At 37.5% G+C, this 23,018-nt stretch overlaps 2 protein-coding genes and 1 long non-coding RNA gene across 4 annotated transcripts; 1 reads left to right on the top strand and 2 right to left on the bottom strand.

Annotated features, from left to right (window-relative positions):
* The first annotated feature begins 170 nt into the window (after positions 1-170).
* On the top strand, positions 171-5,296 carry LOC107823363 (uncharacterized). Of its 2 annotated transcripts, XM_016649997.2 has the most exons (6): positions 174-634; positions 1,886-1,972; positions 2,213-2,322; positions 2,431-2,802; positions 3,876-4,587; positions 4,901-5,296. In XM_016649997.2, the coding sequence occupies exons 1-6, from the start codon at positions 403-405 to the stop codon at positions 4,966-4,968; spliced, it is 1,581 nt and encodes a 526-aa protein (XP_016505483.2). In that variant the 5' UTR covers positions 174-402; the 3' UTR covers positions 4,969-5,296. The 2 variants fall into 2 exon arrangements, with proteins under 2 accessions (XP_016505484.2, XP_016505483.2); XM_016649998.2 differs by lacking the exon at positions 1,886-1,972 and having other exon boundaries at positions 171-634.
* A 531-nt stretch (positions 5,297-5,827) lies between these two features.
* LOC107823364 (phosphatidylinositol 4-kinase gamma 8-like) lies at positions 5,828-9,856 on the bottom strand. Its single transcript, XM_016649999.2, has 4 exons — positions 9,658-9,856; positions 8,790-8,837; positions 8,633-8,690; positions 5,828-7,989 (listed from the first exon to the last, which is right to left on the bottom strand). The coding sequence occupies exon 4, from the start codon at positions 7,886-7,888 to the stop codon at positions 6,173-6,175; it is 1,716 nt and encodes a 571-aa protein (XP_016505485.1). The 5' UTR covers positions 7,889-7,989; positions 8,633-8,690; positions 8,790-8,837; positions 9,658-9,856; the 3' UTR covers positions 5,828-6,172.
* An 11,589-nt stretch (positions 9,857-21,445) lies between these two features.
* On the bottom strand, positions 21,446-22,774 carry LOC142180667 (uncharacterized). Its single transcript, XR_012709296.1, has 4 exons — positions 22,659-22,774; positions 22,437-22,506; positions 22,006-22,092; positions 21,446-21,881 (listed from the first exon to the last, which is right to left on the bottom strand). It is a non-coding gene; the product is annotated as an uncharacterized LOC142180667 (long non-coding RNA).
* Between the last annotated feature and the right edge of the window lie 244 nt (positions 22,775-23,018).

Genomic DNA, 23,018 nt, shown 5'->3' with positions numbered 1-23,018 from the left:
AATTTATACCACCCTTATACCTTGTTATAACTCATTAAAAAAAATACGTACTCCGTGTATTTCAATCTTTTCCGTTTTTACGTGAGTTTATTACAACATCCAAAAAACAACTGTGGAGTTGATAATACGCCATTTTAGCAAAACAACAAAAGCTGTCTGCTTTTCTCACTATCTAAGAACAGTTGCTTTGCAGTAAGTGAACTTTACTCTTCCAACTTCCTACTTCCATCCTAACCCTAACCCAAGAAACACACACACACACACATATATTACCACTCTTCAAAGGAATTTTCTCTCTTTATTTTCTCCAAGAACAGGGAAAAAAAAGAAGCCATGAATTCTTTGTTTAGAAATGGAGATTAGGAAAAGGAGAGAAAACTCACATTGCTATTACTGTTCCCAATGGGGAAGGGAGAAGAAGAGCAACCAGTAGGTACTTCATTGGATGCACAGAGTACATACCAATATGCAGAGGATAGGTGCAGGGGATGCAGTAGGTTAAAGGGGTTGTTGAGTTTTAAATGTGTATTTGTATTGCTGCTTGGTATGGGAGTTTTGCTTTCTGCTATTTTCTTATTGCCACTTTTCAAGAATGGAGATCTGAGGTATCTGGATCTTGACAACAAGTATAAAGGTTAAATCTTTTCCGCTTACTTATTAAAAAAGTTTTAAGGTATAATTTTCTGTTAGATTGTTATTATGAGTTTATAATCTGGTTTTGTACCTTGTTTGAAATCTGAATTACCATTTTATGAGGGGTTAGCATAAGCTTCTGGTTTAGTTCAGGAAATGTTTTTGTTATGTTTAATTTTTGGGGTTCTTCTAGTTTACTTGAATGAAGTGAATTTTCAATTAGTGAGGTGGAATTAAGAGGAAAATTGTTTGCTGCTAACTTGATATACAGTTCAGATGGGGATCGCATTTTGGTCCTTATATTGACATATTGACTGTAGCATCAGAATAGATACCTATTGTGAACAACAACAACAACAACAACAACAACGACCAGTGAAATCCCACTAGTGGGGTATGGGGAGGGTAGTGTGTACGCAGACCTTATCCCTACCTGACGGATAGAGAGGCTGTTTCCGAAAGACCCTCGGCTCAAGAAGACGAAAAGAGGCAATATATCAGTACGGTCAATAACAACCGAATTGATACCTAGTGTGTCTCAGTTAGAAAAGAATGTACAGTTTAATTGGAAACGAAAAATTAAATAATGGATGTGTAGCTATTCTGAGGAATTTGGTGTTCTCATGCTTTATCAGGTGAACATTATGTGACGATGAATTGACTTTTAACTGCTTCAGTGTACGCATTGAACTCATGGTGGTTGAGCAAAAAATCTTAGCATTTGTCGTGCCTTGTTCTTCTCTAAATTGATGCTTCATTTGCTTCCGTAGCCTGATTACCTTTATTTGAGCTAAACAACCCAACTGAACCTTCAGAGGTGCCCTTTTCAAATGGCTCCTTTTGATGGTATTCTGAAATTATTATGCATTGGTCGCAGACAATTAGTTTTGCCCTTCTCATTTGTGTGCTGGACATCGAGCAAAATCTTTGGAAATTCTAGAAGAAGACATGTCTTAATTGAAGTTTGGCCTAGTTGTTTAATGTTTGCATATGTTCTTGTCACTGGATGAGCTTTTGGTCTATTGATAATTTTGCTTTGATAAGATGGTCTATTGATAATTTTGTAGTAGTATACTTGGAGCTCTAAATCGTGATTTACTCTTAGTAGCATCCTAATGCCTCACATCTCCTGCCCATTTGATTTCTCTAATTGGTGTTATCTTCACAATTTTAATTCTCCAGTAATTATCTTCATTTCTTGAGTCAATGTCTGGATTGCGTATTCACCCATTGGACATTTTCGTTTGATCAGGTCAAGGTAATTTTATTGATATCCAGCAACAAGTGTATGCTGGGGAACATAGACATTTAGCCATTGAACAATTAAATTATCAAACAGGTATCAAAATAAAAATGAAACTTCATCTGCGTGTAGCATTAAGATATGTGAACCTGGTTTTATTTGCTTTAGCCTTTAAGACTTTTGGTTTGTTTCTCTTGTAAAATGTCTTAGTTATCTAACTATCCTACTTATATTTGATAACAAATACCTATTTCATAGATGATTGAAATTGATCTTTTGCTCATTGCATATATTTCCAGCTTTTCACATCGATGTGCTCGTGTCTGCGTTTTCCAGGTCATGATATAGTTGCCAGTTTCATGCTTGAGCCAGTTCCCTTTGTGAAGGATTATATTGTGCAACTTGCAGATGATATTTTTGATGAAATAAGTGTTTCCAATACTAAAGTACGTCCAATAATCCCTCTCTAGGTTATCTCTATTATTCTTCCTTTCCTTAGCTTAATTTTCTTTTGCCATTTCTTCCCTCTCAAACTGATTTGCTGCTTCTAACAGGTGGAGATAATATCATTAGAAAATATAGCTGGACCGAACATAACGGAGGTTGTCTTTGCAGTTGATTCTGCAGTGAAAAATATAAGGGTCTCTCTAACTGCTCTGAGTTTAGTCAGGTCGGAATTTGAAACTGTGCTTACTGGCCAATCAGCTCTGCACTTGACAGCATCTTTGTTTGGCGATCCGTTTTCCTTTGATGTGCTGAAGTTCAGAGGAGGGATTACTGTGAGCCCTAAACAGAGCGGATTCCTCATGCAGCAAGTCCAGATTCTTTTCAACTTCACCTTGAACTTCTCAATTGATGAAATTCAAGATAATTTTCATGAACTAACAAGCCAGCTCAAATCAGGGTTACATCTTTCATCATATGAGGTCTGTGACTATGGTTGCTGTTAGCTGCATTGACTTATATATCTTCTCTTTCCTCTGATATTATTATTCATGCTTTTAAAGTTGTTTTTGTTATTAAGCAAGTTCTTTGTAACCTCTGGTCCTGTTTCCAACTCTACTTTCCTCTGGCTTATTTTTCTTTCTTTACACATTTAGCCTTTGTATTTCTTATCTTGTATGACTGATTTATTGTAGTACGACTTCTGCCTTTCTTCTTAATCTAACATTTTCTATTTGTTATATGGGTATAATCTCCTAATTCATGCCGGAAGTTATTTGAATGGGAAATAATTATATCAAAGTAAAATGGTATATAGAGGGTGCACTATAGATTGTTTAAATTATGAAACCCCTCTATCTATACTTCGTTTTCATATTTCTGCTTCAAGTTTAATGGTTTTCCATGACTATACCTGATCATGACTGTACTGAAGGTTGTTTTAGGATGTATATATATCTGATAGTGCTGTCCCTCGGTAATCATTCACTTGATCTTGTTTGAAAAATAGAGGTCCTTGCAAAACTATCTAACTTATGTGGAAAGGAGTATCATTGTTTACCATTTCTTCTAAAAAGGTCTACATGACTAAGATCATGAGGGGCCTTGGTTATGTTTGCGTTTGAAATTTGATACTGATTCAGCGAATCTCATGAGCACCGAAAATAGTTGTCACTAAAACTATAGTTCTAGTTATAACCGTCAATATGGCTCAGTAAATCCATATATATGCATTGCTTTATCCAAAAGGCAAAAGTTTTCCAATGTCTCAATTTTGCAATCTGCTGCTCTCCAACAAAGACCCTTTCAAACACGGACATACTTAAACATATTTTTTCTTCATATCTTATATCTACATGCACTAAATGCAATATCCCCTTGATCAAGGTAGAGGATTTCTTGGTTTCGTTATGCGCTGGTTGGCTGCTTTTTTATTTTTATTACGTGTTTATTACTTGAAAAACATTCATCTTTGGTGGTTTATTACTTGATAAAGAGCACTCATCTTTTGTGTTAGCATGCTGATTTTTCTTTGTTCTTTCTCTTTACAATGCAGAACTTGTATATCAGCTTGACAAATACAAGAGGTTCAACAGTAGATCCTCCCACTATTGTTCAGTGCAAAGTTCTTTATGCAGTTGGGATAAATTCCACCAGGTCAAGGTTGAAGCAGTTGTCCCAGACCATCGGTTCTCATTCCGACAACCTTGGCCTCAATAACACTGTATTTGGAAGGGTTAAACAAGTTAGCCTGTCCTCTTTTCTACCGCACTCTCGAGGTGGTGATAGTGGTAGCCCGTCACCTTCTCCAGCTCCTCTACCTCACCATCACCACCACCACAATCGAGATTCAAATCTCGCTCCTGCAATATCACCCGCTCCAAGAGTTGAGAAAGGTGGATCTATTAGCAGGAAAGTTTCACCTGTACCCGTACCTGCACCAGCATCTGTTAAAGTACTTGCACCTGCTCCTACACCTGCAAAGCACAAGAGTCATGAGGCCCAACCTCCTTGTCATTTTGGGAGATATCCAAGAAAGGCGAAGGGTCGCCCGCATATGGTTCCTGCTCGAGCACCAGTCCATGCACCTCATATTACTCCATCGCCACACCGGCAAATACATGCTCCAACTCCGATGCCACATGGACTCGCCGCATCAAGTCCATTGCCCAATGTAGTATATGCTCATGTTCAGCCTCTGCCAAAGAGTAATTCTGTTGCAGAGCCTCCTAACAGATTTACTTCAGCTTCACCCTTGCCATCTTCATGTGAGTACTTTCTTAATAATCTAGTCTGCTTTTCAAACAGGGAAGCCGATAAACTTGCATGTCAGTTCATCAGTCTTCAATTTTTTCCCACCCTTGTACCAGTCCTGGAAAAGGAGGGGGAATTAAAGCAAGTGGATTTCTTCTTCTCTAATGATAGATATGTTCATTCAGTTTTGATTTTGAACATATTAGTTTTAACCAGCTGGTGCCTTTATTCACAAAGCAAAATCATACTTGTGTTTTCGTCACTGTGTTAGTTATAATTATTTTCCTTAATGTTAAATTGATGCACTGATGTACTATACATTTGCAGCTTCTAAAGGGATTCATTCTTCAAAATTCTGGAGTCTCCTGCTGTTTTTACTTGTACTACATCCATAGCAGCCGGAGGAGGACAATTATTTATTGTCACAACAAAATTTGCCTCTAAAAACGAGTTCCACGTCATTCCACCCAGGCAAAGAGACAAACTTGAGGAGTTTGCATAGAGAGCAATGCCAAAAGGGCATCCTTCATGCTTGGATGAACATATGTCCTTATATTCTTGTAAATATTTCCATGAAGATTCAGCGCGAAGATGCATTTTCAGGTCAAAGTCATAGCGATGACAGGCCTATGATTACGCATTGCCACTGTTATGTATCATCCCTCTTGCATAAACATAAGGAGGGAAAAGCACAACCAACAAATGTATAATAATCCTTTTTGCTCATAATATCTTCCAAATCCATCATCTATGATCCTTAGTACTGATTCTAGTGAATGACAGTTTGTTCTTACTTTGTCATTTGCAGACTCTACTTTTTGGTTGTATATGATGGTTCAGCACAAAGATATGTTTATCACTTTATTTATATGCATCAGTGGCATTGGGTGATAGATCCAACCTCCGAATCATAAAATATGCAACAACAACAACAATCCCATGAGTGGGGCCTGGGGAGGGTAGTGTGTAGTTGAGGGTAGAGAGACTGTTTCCGATTAAAAAAAAAAGGAAAGCAGTAATAACCAGCAATATCAACAGCAAAATAATAAGAAAACAAGCAGTAACAACATCAAGATAATAATAAAAAAATTACCATAAAATATACTGTGACTTATCTGCACTTATGTATTAGATTCATACCCATAGTTGAATCCATATAACATAGCCAAAAATACTTGCTTGTATTTGGCATAAAATTTATTTGAAACTTTTCATCATCCAATACAATTTACAGTATAAAAAAAAAACATAATGTTAAACATAGAATTCTCTAGTCTTTCTTTTTCTTCGAGTCTTTATATTTTAAACAATGAATACAAACAACAATTACGCCTCACTCCCAAACTATTCGGAGGCTGCATTTTTTGAACAATAAAAATGTAAAAAGAGAGGACAACTCCTCCAGAGGAGTAGAAAACAACTCCTGCAGAAAGTAGAAAAAAACAAGAAGACTAATATGGAAAGGATGGCAAATTTGCCCATCTCTTTGCCATTCATGCTAAGATCTATCTAAAATTCTACCTTTGAGTACTTTGACTGCTAATTTACACTTGGTTGAAATTACACAGGTGGTTCTCTTCTCATAAACCAGAATTCTCTTCAGAATTCACAAGAAGATCCCAATCTTTGCTTAGACAAACACATGCAGTTTTTGCCCTCAAAAGCCTCAGGCAAAAGCTTCTCAAAAAACTCTAAGAATAAGCTCCATTGTTCACTACTCATTTCACCAAAAGAAATTCCTTCACCATTATCATTCTTGTAATTTTTTGTACCAAAGCTCATGCTCCTCAACAGGACACCAGCTTTATGATCTTCCTCATCGTCGATATCATCTTCCTTAACACCATCATCCTCTATTAAGGTATCTGAATTGTGAGAAGTGTTGTTTAGGAAATCACATTCTTCTTCATAATCAAACATTGATGAATTAACCAATCTACCCATAGACCTAACAGATGAAAACCTTAGAATTTTCGGTGGCTTAACTTTTAAAGCGGATCCCTGCAAGATTTCACCATCAGTTTCCTCATCTTCTTGATTTGAGCTATCACCATCTTCATCATCAAATTGAAAAACTCCATTTTTCTCTTTCTCTTCACCGACACTTATATTATCCTCTTTTATTTTACTCTCCATGTTAACCCTGGCATTGAAACATATCTTTTCTAATGCACTCCATTCTTCCTGTCCTCCATAACATTTCCGAGTCATCATTTCTCCGATTTGAGCTAGACAAAGCCCTGAAGTTGCAGCTTGTTTTAAGAGAATGGTGCATACCACAAGAACCCGAATGGATGATTCTCTAATAGAAGGAAGTTCATTTCTTAGTAAATCTGCATCCTTAAATGGATCAAGATCACATATATACTCCATTTCAGACTCCGAAAATGGTATGGAGGCTTGAGGCCAATGTAGCCATTCAAAGTATGGATCATCAAGTGATTCTGGCAAGCAAAGTCCATGATCTATAGGTACAAGTTCAGCAGAACCAACTGCATAGCGTTCTTTCCCTTGCTTCACCAGAATATTTCCAGCATGTCTGTCAAGATTCAGAAGTCGCATATCCAAAATTCCAATACGATGAATTGAAGCGACTGAAAAGCCAGAAGCACCTAAGTCTCCTGCATCACAATCATGTTCCATAAACCGTTGAAGCGAGGCAATTTTATAAGTCGAACCAGAAACAGATTGCAAATCGTTTATATTGAATGTAACATGAGAAATCTTGACTAATGTTGTTGGAGGAACACCAGCAAATCCATCATGATCAAGAAGATAGGCAGCCGATTCACGAACACCAGTTTCACCTATCTTGATGGAGCGTTTCATGCCCGGTTGGCCTAGCATCCGACCTGCAAATCCTTTTGGATTATTCAAAGCTAGAGGTTCCTCATCAGCTGGTTTTGCCACTGCTATTGCATTACCATTTGTCGCCCGAAAAAGGTAAGCACCACCTAGGCCACTTGATAATAACTCAGGTTTGATTCCAGAAGCCATAGCTATGGCAACCTCAACAACTAAAGCATGCACTTTAGGAGCTCGTCGGCCACCAATGATTTCAATTCTTGGATTATTGTCAATATCTTCGTCTGATCTCGTGAAGAGGGATAAACACGGTGTGGAAACGCTTTTGTGGATATTGGGGAATTCAAAGGCAACATGATGTAGTGAATGTGTAAGGTTTGTTTGGGTTGATTCAAGAATGTTGTAATCGAGCTGAGAGAACGATGGAAGCTTACATCTTGGAGGTCGAACAAATTGCTTGAACCCGTGATTTTGGGGATTGATAGCTACAGCCATCTTGGAGAATCTCATTCAAGTAAAAACAACAATAGAAGTGCATGCTAAGGGAGCTTCTTTTAATAAGTGAATCCTAGAGAGTTAGTCTTCCTTGTTGAGAACATCCTTCACATTGTCTGAAAATTTAAAATGGTGAACAAAATCACTATGCATTTACATCTTGCAAGAAAAGTAAAGAAATGCATCAACAACAACAACAACAAACCCAGTATAGTCCCATAAATAGGGTCTGGGGAGGGGAGATAGTATGCAGACCTTACCCCTACAGTGAATGTGGAGAGGATGTTTCCAGTAGACCCTCGGCACGAGGAAAAATGAGAAAAGAGCAGTGGCAACAAGCAAAAACGAGAACAAAATAAAAGAAAACAAGGCAAAAGGAACAACATGAAGATAGAAATCTACAATATTAGAATACAAGACAACTAATTACACTGGAAACGTCCGGAAACCCGCACAACTACCTAGTAACCTACAACCTTAATCCTCGACCTCCACACCTTCCTATTAAGGGTCATATTCTAGGTTAGCTGATGCATCGTATAAAGCAAATCCAGAAACAATAACAATAGAAATCCCACTATACTTGACCCCAACCTTGAAAAAGGCTCGCCTATACCCAACAAATGCAACATTTTCAGGTTTCTTCATCCCAAAAGAACTTTCTTTCTGAAATTGACCAAGAGGTGATCTCGCAATACTTAACTATTGAATTCTTGAAAGAAAATGATAAGGAATGATTTGGAAAATATAAAGACTTACCTAAAAATTGCGAAAGGAGGCTGCAAAACTCAAATAACCACATTGCTATATCTGAACCCTGTGAAATTTCCCATGAATTATATACTGGGAATGAACAACTATACATACAAATAATAGGATATGGTTGAGAAATTGAAATGTACAGAATTTCACATACCATCCTGTTGGTTCCCTCGCTCCTCCGCTTAATAGTCGCCACAATTGACTACAAAAAATTATTAGAAGAATGTTACCATCAACTTTGATCAAAATCCCTTAAATTCTACCATTTTCCTCATCCTATTTGCTCTTTCCATCCCAACAAGAATCACAGGTTTGAAGTTTGAGGGTCAATATATCTAATTTTTGGTGCGAATTCCACATCAATTTCCCAAAAAGTTTTGGAATAAAATTTACATATTTAGAAAACTACGGAAAAATGTGAAAATCATACTCAATGAAAATGTAGTAATCTTTTTCCCTCTTCTATATCAATTATATACCACTACAAAAACACCCATCTAGTCCACCCCACTACTAGATTTCGGTCGGTATGCATTACCGACCATGCTTATACCAGCAGAACAATATCGGTCGGTTTTACTAATATACCGACCGACTTGGACCAGTATTCTTGGACGGATTTCCGCGAATTTCTAGTAGAGCCCTTGCATTTAACATGCATCTGTTCTATGAAAGAGAGGAGTATTAAACGTGTTTTTTTTTTTTTTTTGAGTTTCCCACCCGGCAGTATCCGTATTGGAGTCCGACTATATCCGGATTCGCGCTGCGTAGGGTCCCATTCGGGGGAAGCGCTCCCTACAAAGGATTTTTCCATACCTAGGGCTCGAACCCGAGATCTCTTGTTAAGAGAAGAGCAGCCCCATCTCTTGCACCACATACGACAATGATAGAGCAACAAATCTCAATCTTTGCATAAAAATCAAGAAGATTTACAATCTAAGCAGATTTCTAACAGATTCTAAAGAAAAACAACAAAAACTAATAATTCCCTTAAAAATGAAATGAATAATGAAAATAATTACCCTGAATACTGGTGAGGCATTCAGGGAGACGAACAGCAACGGCTGAGCGTGAGATAGACAGAGAGAAAATTAAAATTCCTTTCACTTATAAATTCTTGAGAGACAAAAGGCCCCCCCTTCTTCTCTGTCCTTTTTTTTTTTGGTTTTTTTTTGTTTGTTTTTCTTCCTTGTATGTCCCCAGTCTCTGGGGAGTTATCTTTCTTTTAGCAAAAGAATTCTCTCTCACTTTTGAAAAACTGGTAAAACAGTTACAATGACTTCCTCTCATTCCCGCGCTTCTCGCTAAACCATTTTCCATAATTATGTGAATGATTTTTTTTTTTTACCCAATTCGGTTAATTCGTTCGTGATAAATTGAAGTAATGTATTAAAATAGTTAAGAACTAGGGAATTTTCCGCGCTTCGCGCCTATTTAACCAAAAATCTGAGTCTTTGATCAAAGCTAAAAAGAAATTCGGGTTACTGATAATCAGGAGACAAAATAAAATACTTTTGATAATGATGGTAAAAAAGCAAATAGTAGTGTATTTCAATGAATTCTCAATAGTATTCCGTGTCCTTACAAATGATGATACTTCTTCCTTTTATAGATAATTCTAGGTAAAGGAATGAAGCCTCAGCTTTAATGATATAATTATGAGTAATAAATGACATTAAATAAGCCGTTATACAATCATTCCTATTAAATACCAATTTTGTAACGTATCAAGTATTTAATAATGAATTTGGACTCCTTTCTGTCATCAGATCTTTGTCTTCAATGCCTTCTAATCCGTTGGCTGTAAATAATTTAAATTGGTACGAGACTCGTATCTATACGTCGTCTCGTGCCTATTTAAATTCTTCTTCCCGTGGCTGTCTCCATCCGTGCCTCCTAGTCAATTGTTGCGCTTTGACCATTTAATTAATCCACGTGTCATGCCACATCATCTTTAATATAAACTCAGTTTTTTCCCAATACAGATAGTCCCTCCACTTTCCATTTATTTATCAATTAAATAATTGGGAAGTGGATCTTCATGAAAAAGGAATTTTTGCCACAATTAATGCTCATGACAGTATTAACGCCTCAGTAGTCTTTTCCATTTAATGTTATGCCCATGTGTCATTTTCTAATTGATTCCGCTATTCACACCCTTTTTCGAGACTTCTTCATTCTCACTATTTACGAAGTGATAGCTGCCTTTATTATAGGCTTTCCATCATTACACTTCTAAGGTTGACGGTTCCCATTTTACACATAACTTTTTCTTCCTTTGTCTTCTTCACAAATCTTCAGCACACACTTCCTTCTTAACAATGTCTTCTTCAAACCCTAACCGTAAAAAAGTTCCAATTCTAGATCAATTCCCCAACGCCCCTGTTAGACACAGAAGAGGCGGAGGAGGTAGGCTTCGAACAGGGTTAGAATCTACTCGAGGCGGCTCCTCTGGTTCTTCTTCAAGGAGTTCTATCCCAAAGGCCCCTTCTTCTAAAAGTAGGGAAATTCTTGATTCTTCTCAAGAACCCTCAGTTGATGAAATAGTTCCCAGCGATTTTGTCTTTTGAAAGTGATAAAACGTCTCTTCAAAAACAAGTTGCAAATTTAGAAAAAGCCGATACTTACCCCACAATAGTAACCGAGCTTACAATCCCCACCATAAGAAAAGATTGTAACTGGAAGGATAGTCTCCGAATGTCAATTCCTTCCCCAAATCAAAGAATTTCCTCTTTTAGAAGTGGGTATTCTTCTGTTTATACTTACCCCTTCACTTTAGGTTTTAATCCTCCGATTGACCCAGTTATTCTCGATTTTTGTCGTTTCTTTACAATTTGTTTGGCCCAAATCGGTCCATTAGTGTGGAGAACAGTGGCTTGTTTGAGATATTTATCCTCCAAAGCCAATGTCAATTTCACCTTTTCTCACCTCATTCATCTGTACCATCCTAACTTAATACGCCATGGGGTTTTTACCTTAACTGCAAGGAGCAAAAAGTTTTGGTAAATCCTGAAGATGACAAAGATCGTGGATGGTATATCCGTTACGTCGCTGTTCGTACGGTGGACTTGATTGGCGAAACAAATATTCCCTTCCCTGAGAAGTAGAATTTTGAACGTAGGTTTCTTTTATTTACCATACCTACTTTTGAGAATTTCAAAAGAAATTTTGTTTTTAACCTTGTCTCTTCTTGGTTTTTTGTAGCAACCATGGGAGATGTGGAACCTATTCCCAACTTCCGTGGTTGGGTAGACTCACTTTTGAAGATTGCTTCTAGGGAGCAAAGAACTTGGAAATCAATTTCTTCCTTACATGACTGGAAGGTCAAAACACATGGTATCCCCCTTTTTATATGTTTTTTTACATGTTAAGCATTTTTTCCTCAACTTTGATCATATATATCCATCCTTTAATCATGATTTGGCATTAGAGGAATGACAGCTGAAGTAGCTATGGCCATTCGCATGTCTGCGAATGCTGCTCTTGATTTGGATAAGGCTCGAGCCTTGCTGCCAAAAAGGAAAGCTATAAAGGAAAGTTCTGAAGAAGAAGAGGAGGGTACCTCCCTAATTACCAGGCCAAGGGTCAGGAGGCGAATAATCATTGATGATGAAATTGAAAACACTCCTGCTCGAACCTCCACCACCGAGCCTGTTTTGATTCATTCTGACGAGGACACCGAACCAAAAGATAATAATGAGTCAATTCAGCATCTTTTTGACAGTGGTTTCGGGAGTGGCGAGCTCGACCCTGTTTTTGATGAAGCTTCTCTTTCCTCATTTGTTCCTATTTCCTCCATTCCTCTGCCAACCGTAAGTATTTCTTTACCAGCTTTGACGACTTCCGTTCTTTAGCCAGTTTCTACCGCTCCTATGTCCGTTCCCTTGGCTGTTTCTACTGCACCTGCTTCTGCTCCTGCGTTGGTTTCTACATCTTCTCCTTCCATTCCTGTTTCTTCATCTTCTCCTTCCATTCCTTCCATTCCTTCCATTGCTCCTCTTCCCTCTGTTCATCGTACAGAGACGGGTTCTAGCAGTGGAAGTATGACTATGAGAAGTGTTACTCTGGAAGTTCTTGCCAATCATAGCCTCTTGAGGAAGACTGGTAGAGCCGATGTTTGGCTCGAGCCCCTAATTGGAGATATCGAGAAGAAGAAGATGGAGAGCCATAGCTGCTTAACTCTGATGAATGACATAGTTCATTCTACTTTGAAGGTATTTTCTCTTCTTACCAACAAGTTTTTTTTAATTATCTTCAATCTCTTATTTCTATGAGTTGTCTCTGTAGGCTAACCTTATTGACACAGAATTAATGGGAAGAATTTCCCTTCTGGAAAGAAAAGCCCGTGAGTCTGAAAAGACTGTCCACCAGGCCGAAGAAATAGCTAGGGGAGCCCAGCTTGAAGCAACCAATTGGAAGGAACAGTTTGAGAATGCCCAAGGGACCATAGAGGAGTTGCAAGAAAATAAAAATTTCCTGGAGCAGCAAAACCGTGGTTTAACTTCTGAACTGGCAACTGCCAAAACTTCTTCAAGCCAATTGAAAAGAGACAAAGAGCTTTTGGAATGCTCTTTGTCAGAACAATTATCCAAGGCTAGTGAAGAAATTAGGGAGCTGAAGGCACTTTTGGCTAAGAAGGAAGAGTATACAGGAGAGTTAGTGCAAAGCTTGACTCAAGCTCAGGCTGACTTACAGACCTCTTCTGATGAGATTCATGCCTTGAAGAGTTCTCATGCCTCTCTTGAAGCTTCCCTTGATTCCCATTTAGCTGAGCACCAAATCTTAAAAAACGATCTTGCTATGTGGGAAAAGGAATATGGACTGCTGGAGGAAAACTTCAACATAGAGGTGAGTTGGGCTTTCCTGAAATCTCGTCGTGATGCTTTGACGGAAGCTGCTCAAGAAGGTTTTGACTTGTAGTCTGAACTGGCCAAAGTCGTAGATACCATCGAGAAAAGCCAACAGTCTACTGATACTCCTTCCTCTGCACTTGAAGTTCCTGGAACAGAAGAACTTTTAAATGAAGAAGTGACTACTGCAACAATTGGGATTACAATTCCTCCTTCCGAGGGTGAAACTTCTGATGCTCCAAACCCTTCAGTGACTAGCTAAAAATGAAATTGCTGTAAAGGATCTTTTGATAAAGTCTCCAGTTAACATAATGGGGCATTTGTAAAAAAAAAAAACAAATGCTTAGTTGACTAAGTTTGTACTTAGTTTTTTTAAAAAAAAGTTTTATCGGTACTTCTGCATATTCTATTCTTGCCTATTTATCTAGGACTCATGGAATAGCTTAGCATTTTTATCCTTTTAAAATGCTTTACGATTCTTCTCATGGAATATCAACATGAGGCTTATAAAAGAGGGCCCTTTTATTTTATCGACACTTAATGAAGAAGACGTCTCAACTTCATAATGGTGTTATAATACGATGAAAGAAATAGGAAAACACACGTTTTGTATGAAACAACTTTGGCAAGTTTTTATTCATAAACTTTTAACAAGTGTTTGACTGTTACATGTATTACAATACATCTACAACTTTCTCGTAACTGTTTTTCTTGTAACAGATTTGTACATAACATAAAATAAACAAGGTTTTTCTTAATAACCTGTTTCAGTACATAGTCATGACCCTATCTTTACATATTAAGAAGGGTTTGAGAGGTGACTTTGTTTATGAGTTTGAGAGATGACTCTGTTGTTCTCATGAATGCTGAAGACTTCATAATTTTTTCTCAACACTTGACTTCTATCGTTCGATATTCGTATTTGCATTTCTACACGTATCTGTGTACAGTATTGTAGTCCCCCAAGTGTTTGAGCGGTAAAGTATGAAGCCTCGAGCACTTGTTTATTTCTTTTACTTTGGCCCTTTTTCCTGAAACAGAAACATATGCGGGACCCGAAGGTGCGATTGTAGATGAAGACCGCCTAACTCGTGTGTATTTCCATCAGATTAATTGTAACCCTGGGCTAGGAATTTAAGAATACTCCATTTTGCCTTGCAGGTTGTGACTCATCATTTGGCACGAGTTAGGATATTTTGCCTAGCATCTAAAATCGTTAGTAAAATATTAATAAACCAAGAGAGAAATTTTAACATGATGATACCTGACCGTAGGTACTTTCTCAAAAGTAATATCTTTTTAAGTGGACAGCATTCCAATGTGAGGGTAACACTTTACCATCCATTGTCTCCAACTGGTATGCTCCTTTTCCCGCAATGCCACGGACTTTGTACGGTCCTTCCCATGTTGGACTTAACTTTCCTGAGTTAGCAGCCTTTGCAGATTGGAACACCTTTTTAAGCACGAAGTCCCCAATTTTGAAAAATCTGAGGCGTGCTTTCCTATTGTAATATCGTTTTATTACTTGCTTTTGTGCTGCCATCCTTATCAAAGCAGCTTCTCTTCTTCCTTCAAGTAAATCTAGGCTAACCCGCATCTCTTCATTATTAGATTCCTCCGTTTCCTGATCGTATCGTGTGCTTGGCTCACCTATTTCAACTGGAATTAAGGCTTCCGTACCATAAACCATTGAAAATGGTGTTTCTCCAGTGCCTGTTTTGGTCGTTGTACGATAAGCCCATAATACTCCAGGTAACACCTCAGGCCAATTACCTTTTGAATCTTGTAACCTCTTTTTCAAGTTATTGATAATGACTTTGTTAGTAGATTCTGCTTGTCCATTCCCTACTGGATGATATGGCGTAGACGTTATTCTTTTGATCTGCCAACTTCGAAGAAATTCTGTGATTTGAGCTCCAATGAATTGTGGTCCATTGTCACACACAATCTCCTTTGGTACTCCAAAGCGACATATTATATTTCGCCATATGAAGTCTTTAACTTCTTTTTCTCGTACCTGTTTAAATGCCCCTGCTTCTACCCATTTAGTGAAATTTTACCTGACCTTTTGCTTGTGGAAGTGGACCTACGATATCCATTCCCCATTTCATAAAGGGCCATGGGGCTATAACAGGATGTAGTAACTCAGCTGGTCTATGCATATTATTGCCGTACCTTTGACATTTATCACATTTGGACACAAAACTGGTTGCCTCTTCTTCCATCTTAGGCCAATAATATCCGGTGCGAATTAACGTTCTTACCAGTGACCGTCCTCCTGCGTGATTCCCACAATGTCCTTCATGTACTTCTCTCATGACATATTCGGTTTGAAAGGGTCCGAGACACCTTGCTAGTGGTCCGCCGAACATCTTTCGATAAAGATTTCCTTGATATAAACAATATCGTGCAGCTTTTTTGCGAAGCGCGTGAGCCTTTCCTTTGTCATTAGGCACGGTACCGTGCTTTAAAAAGGCAACAATTTCGTTTCTCCAATCCCATGTTAGATGATTAAAATTTACCTCTTTTTTATTAGATTCAAGAACGGAATGAAATAGATGTATGACTGAAGCATCTGTATTGTTTGCCACGTCTGCTGCGGATACCAGATTTGCTAAAGCATCTGCCTCTACATTCTCATCTCTTGGGATCTGCACTACTTTCCAAGTTTGGAATTGCTTTATTAACTCCCGTACCTTTGCGAGGTATTCTTGCATTCGTGACTCTCTGGCTGTATAAGTCCCCAGCATCTGATTAACCACGAGTTGAGAATCACTCTTGATTATAATCTGTGTTATGCCGAGTTCTCGTGCCAATTCTAAACCTGCAATTACAGCCTCATACTCTGCTTCATTGTTAGTTATAGAATGACATTTTATAGCCTGTCTAATGGTTTCACCCGCAAGGTGGTACGAGGACTATTCCTAGGCCTGTCCCTTTTACATTAGATGAACCGTCAGTGAATAAAACCCAAGTCCCCGGGTTCGCACCATTAAAAACTAGTAATTCTTTTTCTGCTTCTAAATGCATCCCCTGGCTAAAATCAGCCACGAAATCAGCTAGTACTTGAGACTTTATAGCGGTCCTAGGTTGATAAATAACTTCATATTCACTTAGTTCTATAGCCCATTTTGCTAATCTTCCTGAAAGTTCGTATTTATGTAAAATATTTTGAAGCGGAAAAGCAGTAACTACAACAATGGGATGACATTGAAAATAAGGTCTTAATTTTCTAGATGCCATGATCAAAGCTAATGCTAATTTTTCTAGCTGTGGGTATCGTGTCTCAACTTCCAATAAGGACTTACTTACATAATAAATAGGAGATTGTTTACCTTGGTCCTCGCGGACTAAAACAGCACTCACTGCGACTTCAGATACGGCCAGATAAATGAGAAGTTTTTCCCCTACCTTTGGTTTTACCAACAACGGTGGTTTTGACAAATAAGCTTTCAAATTTCTAAGGGCTTGTTGACAATCTTCATTCCATTCAAAATGATCTTGCTTTTTAAGTGCAGAGAAAAACTTAAAACACCTTTCTGAGGATTGGAAATAAATCTCCCCAAAGCTGCAATTCTTCCCGTTAATCTTTGTACTTCCTTTTTATTAGTAAGGATTTCAGGGATTTCTTCTATTGCTTTGATCTGAGAAGGATTCACTTCAATACCACGATTAGAAACAAGAAAACCCAAAAACTTACCTGATGCAACTCCAAATGCACATTTTTCTGGGTTGAGTTTCATATTAAATTTTCGCAAAATTTCAAAAGTAACAGATAGATGAGAAATATGATCATGAGATTGCTGGGTTTTGACGAGCATATCGTCTATATATACCTCCATTGTTTTCCCTAAATGTTCTTGGAACATTTTGGTGACCAACCTTTGATAGGTTGCCCCAGCATTTTTGAGGCCAAAGGGCATTACTTTATAACAGTAAGTCCCCCTGTCTGTGATGAAAGAAGTTTTTTCTTCATCACCAGGATCCAATTTAATTTGATTATATCCCGAGTATGCATCTAAAAAACTTAAAAGTTCATGACCTGCGGTTGCATCAATTAGTTGGTCTATATGCGGTAAGGGAAAGGAATCTTTTGGACAGGCTTTATTTAAATCGGTATAATCTACACAAACACGCCACTTACCATTTTTATTGGGTACAACTACCGTGTTAGCTAACCAAGTAGGATATTTTACCTCACGGATTGATCCGATTTTTAATAATTTTTGGACTTCATCCTGAATCACCTGGTTCTTGAAGGCACCTTGCTTCCGTTTCTTTTGCTTTATTGGTGTGAAAGAAGGGTCCTCATTGAGTTTGTGAGTCATCACATTTGGTGGTATCCCTATCATATCAGCGCGGGACCAAGCAAAGCAGTCTAAGTTAGCTTTTAAAAATTCGATTATCATACCTCGCATGTTCGTGCTTAAATTGGCCCCGACATAAACCTTCCATTCAGACCATTGATCAAATAACATCACTGCCTCAAGCTCTTCAATTGTCTTTTTGATGTTTTCATTTTCTTCAGGTTCTTGAATTGTGTCAGGTCTTGAGTCCAAATCCGTCTTTTCCTGTTCAGTTAAAGTTTGATCTTTTTTACCTTTAACTGTTTCCTGTAATTGCTATTTTTCTTTATTTGCGGTGCTCGTACTTGTTACAGCATTGACACTTCTAGCCATCTGTTGATCCCCACGAATTTGGCAAATTCCCCATGGTGATGGGAATTTAATAACCTGATGTAGAGTTGATGGGACAACATCCATATCGTGTATCCATGGTCTCCCCATGATCATATTGTAGGCCATTTCCATATCAACTACCTGAAATTTAGTTTCCTTCACAACACCCATAACAAAAGTTGTTAGAAATACCTCACCTTTTGTTACTACACTTGAATTGTCGAAGCCTGACAAGGTGTGCGCCTTGGGTATCATTTTGTCTTCAGCTTGCATTTTCCGTAGTACCCTTAGTAATATAATATTTACAGAACTCCCTGGATCAATCAAAACTCGTTTTACATTAGTATCATGTATAAGTAAAGATATTACCAGTGCGTCATTATGTGGAGTTGTCACCCCTTCGGTATCTGCGTCATCGAACGAAATACTTTCATTTTCAAGGACCTGCCGCACCCGTTTCCCGTGTGTAATCATTACCTTAGAAACCTTGTTGGAGGCTGTGTAGGTTATACCGTGAATATCTTCTCCCCCGCTTATGACATTCACTGTCCTCTTGGGTGAAGGAGGTTGTGGTGGCTCTTGTCTGTTTTTCATATAAGCTTGTTTTCCTTTCTCACTAAATAACTCAGTGAGGTATCCTTGCTTCAATAAATGATCCACTTCACTCTGCAGGAATCTACATTCTGGAGTTTTGTGCCCGTGATCGTTGTGAAATTCGCACCAATGATCAGGATTGCGTCTACTTGGATTTGACCGCATCTCTTTTGGCCACCGTACCTTATCTCCCATGCTTCTTAAAACAGTTACGAGCTCGGAGGTAGAGACATTAAAATTATATCCTTCGAATCGTGCCTTTAAACTCCTGTCATCATCTCGTGATTCTTGTCTGTTCCGATCATTCCTGAATTTTGAAGAAGAGCCAGAATCTCGGTTCCTCGATTTTTGATCATATTGCTGGCTATCTTGTTTCGACCATGGGTCTTTTCCTGCAGGTCCCATATATGGATCGTACCTATTTTTACCTGATCTTTTTTCGGTTTCTGACCTTCGGGTACCGCCCCTTTCTTCATGATGAAGTTTAGGTACGGTATCTTCTTCAATTCGCAGCTTCGTGCTATACCTGTTGTAAACATCATTCCATGTGATTGCAGGAAATTCTCGAAGGCTTTCTTTGAGTCGTCTCGTGGCTTCAGAACTTTTGTCATTTAAATTACTTGCAAAGGCTATAGCAGCCCAATTGTCAGGCACACGAGGTAGAGTTATTCTTTCACGCTGGAATCTATCAACAAAGTTTCTAAGCAGCTCCGAATCCCCTTGTTTGATTTTGAAAATATCTTCCATTCTTTTCTCAACCTTTTGTGCTCCCGAATGGGCTTTAATAAATGAATCTGCAAGCTCAACAAAAGAATTAATATAATTTTCAGATAAAAGAGAATACCAGGTTAATGCACCCTTGGTGAGTGTTTCTCCAAATTTCTTGACCAATACTGATTCAATTTCTTGTTTGGTCAAGTCGTTGCCTTTTACGCCTGTTGTAAATGCAGTCACGTGGTCACGTGGGTCTGTAGTACCATCATATTTCGGGATGTCAGGCATTTTGAACTTTTTCGGAACTGGAAGGGGAGCAGCACTAGGCTTCCATGGTTGTTGTGAGTATTTGTCCATGTCTACTCCTTTTATTATAGGCGGAACTCCAGGGATTTGTTCAATACGCTCATTTTGTTCCTTAAGCTGTTTCTGCAAGGTTAGTACTAAATTTTGCAAATACGAATTATTTAAATTACCTGGTCCCCCTTCCTGTGGTTCACTGGGGGTTGCTCCGTTTCCAGAATTATCAAGACCAGAACGAGGATTCTCCAATGTATTATTATTAGGAGTTGGTGTGGGTGGCGCAGCAGGCAATCGATTAACAAGTGCCTGAAGAGCTTTGCCGACCTGTGCATCAATTAGCTTTTGCAAAGCTTCAGTTGTAACTCCTTCAAAATATTCAGATTGCTCTTGTTGATCAACACGGGATTCAGTAACAGGAGTGCCTTCACGAGATTGACGTGGTGAATTTAGAGGAGAGGGAACCACGTCATCTTGATTTTGATGTATTTGATTCTCATGGTTTCCCAATGTGTTATTACTGTTGTTGTTGGTGTTGTTGTTTGACATGGTGACGATAAACAATACAGATAAGATATAGTTTAAAAGAAAAGATTATCAGATTTCCGGTAACGGAACCAATTTGTTTAACCAAAAATCTGAATCTTTGATCAAAGCTAAAAAGAAATTCGGGTTACTGATAATCAGGAGACAAAATAAAATACTTTTGAGAATGATGGTAAAAAAGCAAATAGTAGTGTATTTCAATGAATTCTCAATAGTATTCCGTGTCCTTACAAATGATGATACTTCTTCCTTTTATAGATAATTCTAGGTAAAGGAATGAAGCCTCAGCTTTAATGATATAATTATGAGTAATAAATGACATTAAATAAGCCGTTATACAATCATTCCTATTAAATACCAATTTTGTAATGTATCAAGTATTTAATAATGAATTTGGACTCCTTTCTGTCATCAGATCTTTGTCTTCAATGCCTTCTAATCCGTTGGCTGTAAATAATTTAAATTGGTACGAGACTCGTATCTATACGCCGTCTCGTGCCTATTTAAATTCTTCTTCCCGTGGCTGTCTCCATCCGTGCCTCCTAGTCAATTGTTGCGCTTTGACCATTTAATTAATCCACGTGTCATGCCCCACCATCTTTAATATAAACTCTGTTTTTTTCCAATACAGCGCCGTTATAAATAGCAGCAATGTATATTTAAAAATAATTTTTTTATAGATTTAGTTGAGATAGAATAGATAATTTTTAAGTATATATGCATAAAAATTAATTATATGTGGTATATTACAAAATCAATATTTTTTATAAAATAGAGCTCCGAGTAAATTGCATTATATACGTAAATTCTCTCTTTTTCTTTGATACCAATGAATTGCACATTTAGTTGTGTTACCCTTCAAACATCAAGAATTTAAAGTTCACACAAAGAACTCAGCTTTTGTAGTCACATAAAAAGAAGAAAGGAGCATCAAGAATCTAAAGTTAATTTTTTTTAACTATTTCAAAGAATTATTTTTAACTATTTCAAAGAATGTGAAACTATTATTATGTGATCACTGAAGAGTTAAACATTTCACTTTGAGGTATCTCCGGCTCTTACTGAAGTCTTCATCATCTATGTCAAATCTGACTATTCTTAAGGAGTTTCCAAATTTCTTAGTCCTCTTACTCATCTCCTACTCTTTCTATTCCCAGACAAAAAGATATTTTCATGAAAATTTTTAAGAACAGAACCATTTCTTGAAGAGGATGTCTTCCCGCAAGATTGTGTCACTAAAGATTTAACTTGTAAAGAGGCTCAATTGAATGTCCACCTTAGGAAGTTCATCTTCATCCTCTAACTAAAAGTTGAGGACAACTTTCTATATTAATCCACATCGACTCACTGGTACAAAGAAAAAATAGAGTGACTATGATTTGATACTGCAATAATATTGATTAAAAAGAGGAGCAGTTAAGAATGAAAAATGAAAGGTGATGATTGAAATTCCAATATATCTTCAAGGGCACGATGATCAACAAATGTTGTTGCTAGGCAGAGAGCTAACCAGCATCTTGCAGCAAAAAAGATTTCCCTTTGTTTCTATACCTTATTTTCTCCCTGCACAAGGAAAAAGTAAAAATCTATTTCAAACTCATAAAAGTTGCATATCATCACCCTGCAAATGCTTTAAGAAACGAAAGGAGAATCCTTTAAAGTCATGAGGCTTGAAAGAGAAAATAACTTCTGTAGACTGCCATTTCAAATGCCCATTACTTCAATATCCTCCATTGGGAACAACGGATTCAACCCCTACTTAGACATCATGTGCCTAGAAGAGACACAGAACAAATAAGATATTAAAGTTAATAACAACTTGACTTATGGCTGCTGGAATCTTGATTAAGGAAATCATATCAATATATTGAGAATCACGATATGTTGGAACAAAATACCACATCTAGAATTAAGTCATTCGAACAACCAAGTAAATCATCGCCATCAATCGTTTTGACAGTAAGCTGGGGAGGATGTACCACTTTAGTTATGGATTCAATTGGACCCATAACTTTCGAAGAGAATTATAAATTTATGTGTATAACGTCACTAAAATTGCAATAGATAGTAGACATTAACTCATAACTTAACAAATATAATAGATTTAATGCTAAATACCTTAACACTTGAACCCATAGAGTTTCAATTCTGGATCCGCCTCTGACAGTAAGGTAAGTCTTTGCTACAACTACAAACGTTTGTGGTAACAACCATCAATAACATTATCATCCTTCTCAATCTTAGCCGTTAAAAAGGCTATTGAAAAGTTCTTTTATTTATTTATTTTCAAAAGGACGAAGGTAAAAACTCCAATTCAAGGAATGCTACTCTAGAATCTACCATTAATCTGAAAAGTCATATCTTCCGGTGAATTTCTCAAATGAAAAGCACCAAATATCCATTTCTCTTGTCTTTAGTAATTCATATTCTCCACTTTTGAGTTCATTTTAAAATCCCTGAAAGTAGAAAACATATGGAGAAGAAAAAAAATAAGCATCAGCAAGAAAACAAAAAAATTGCAACACAATGGGCAATCTTTCATCTTACAATTCCCCTTTTTTTTCTTTCTCTAAAGAAGATCAAGTTGGTAATAAAGTCATATATTGTGAAACAATTACAATCTCTCTTTATAGAAGTGATTACCTTTAAGGTCTTAAAAGATTTAGAGAAAAGAACTTTAGCAAGACAAAGAGAAAAAGA

The sequence above is a fragment of the Nicotiana tabacum genome, chromosome 5 (genome assembly GCF_000715075.1).
Source record: "Nicotiana tabacum cultivar K326 chromosome 5, ASM71507v2, whole genome shotgun sequence".
In the NCBI taxonomy this organism is placed as follows: Eukaryota; Viridiplantae; Streptophyta; class Magnoliopsida; order Solanales; family Solanaceae; genus Nicotiana; species Nicotiana tabacum.
This window is presented reverse-complemented; position numbering and strand designations above follow the sequence as displayed.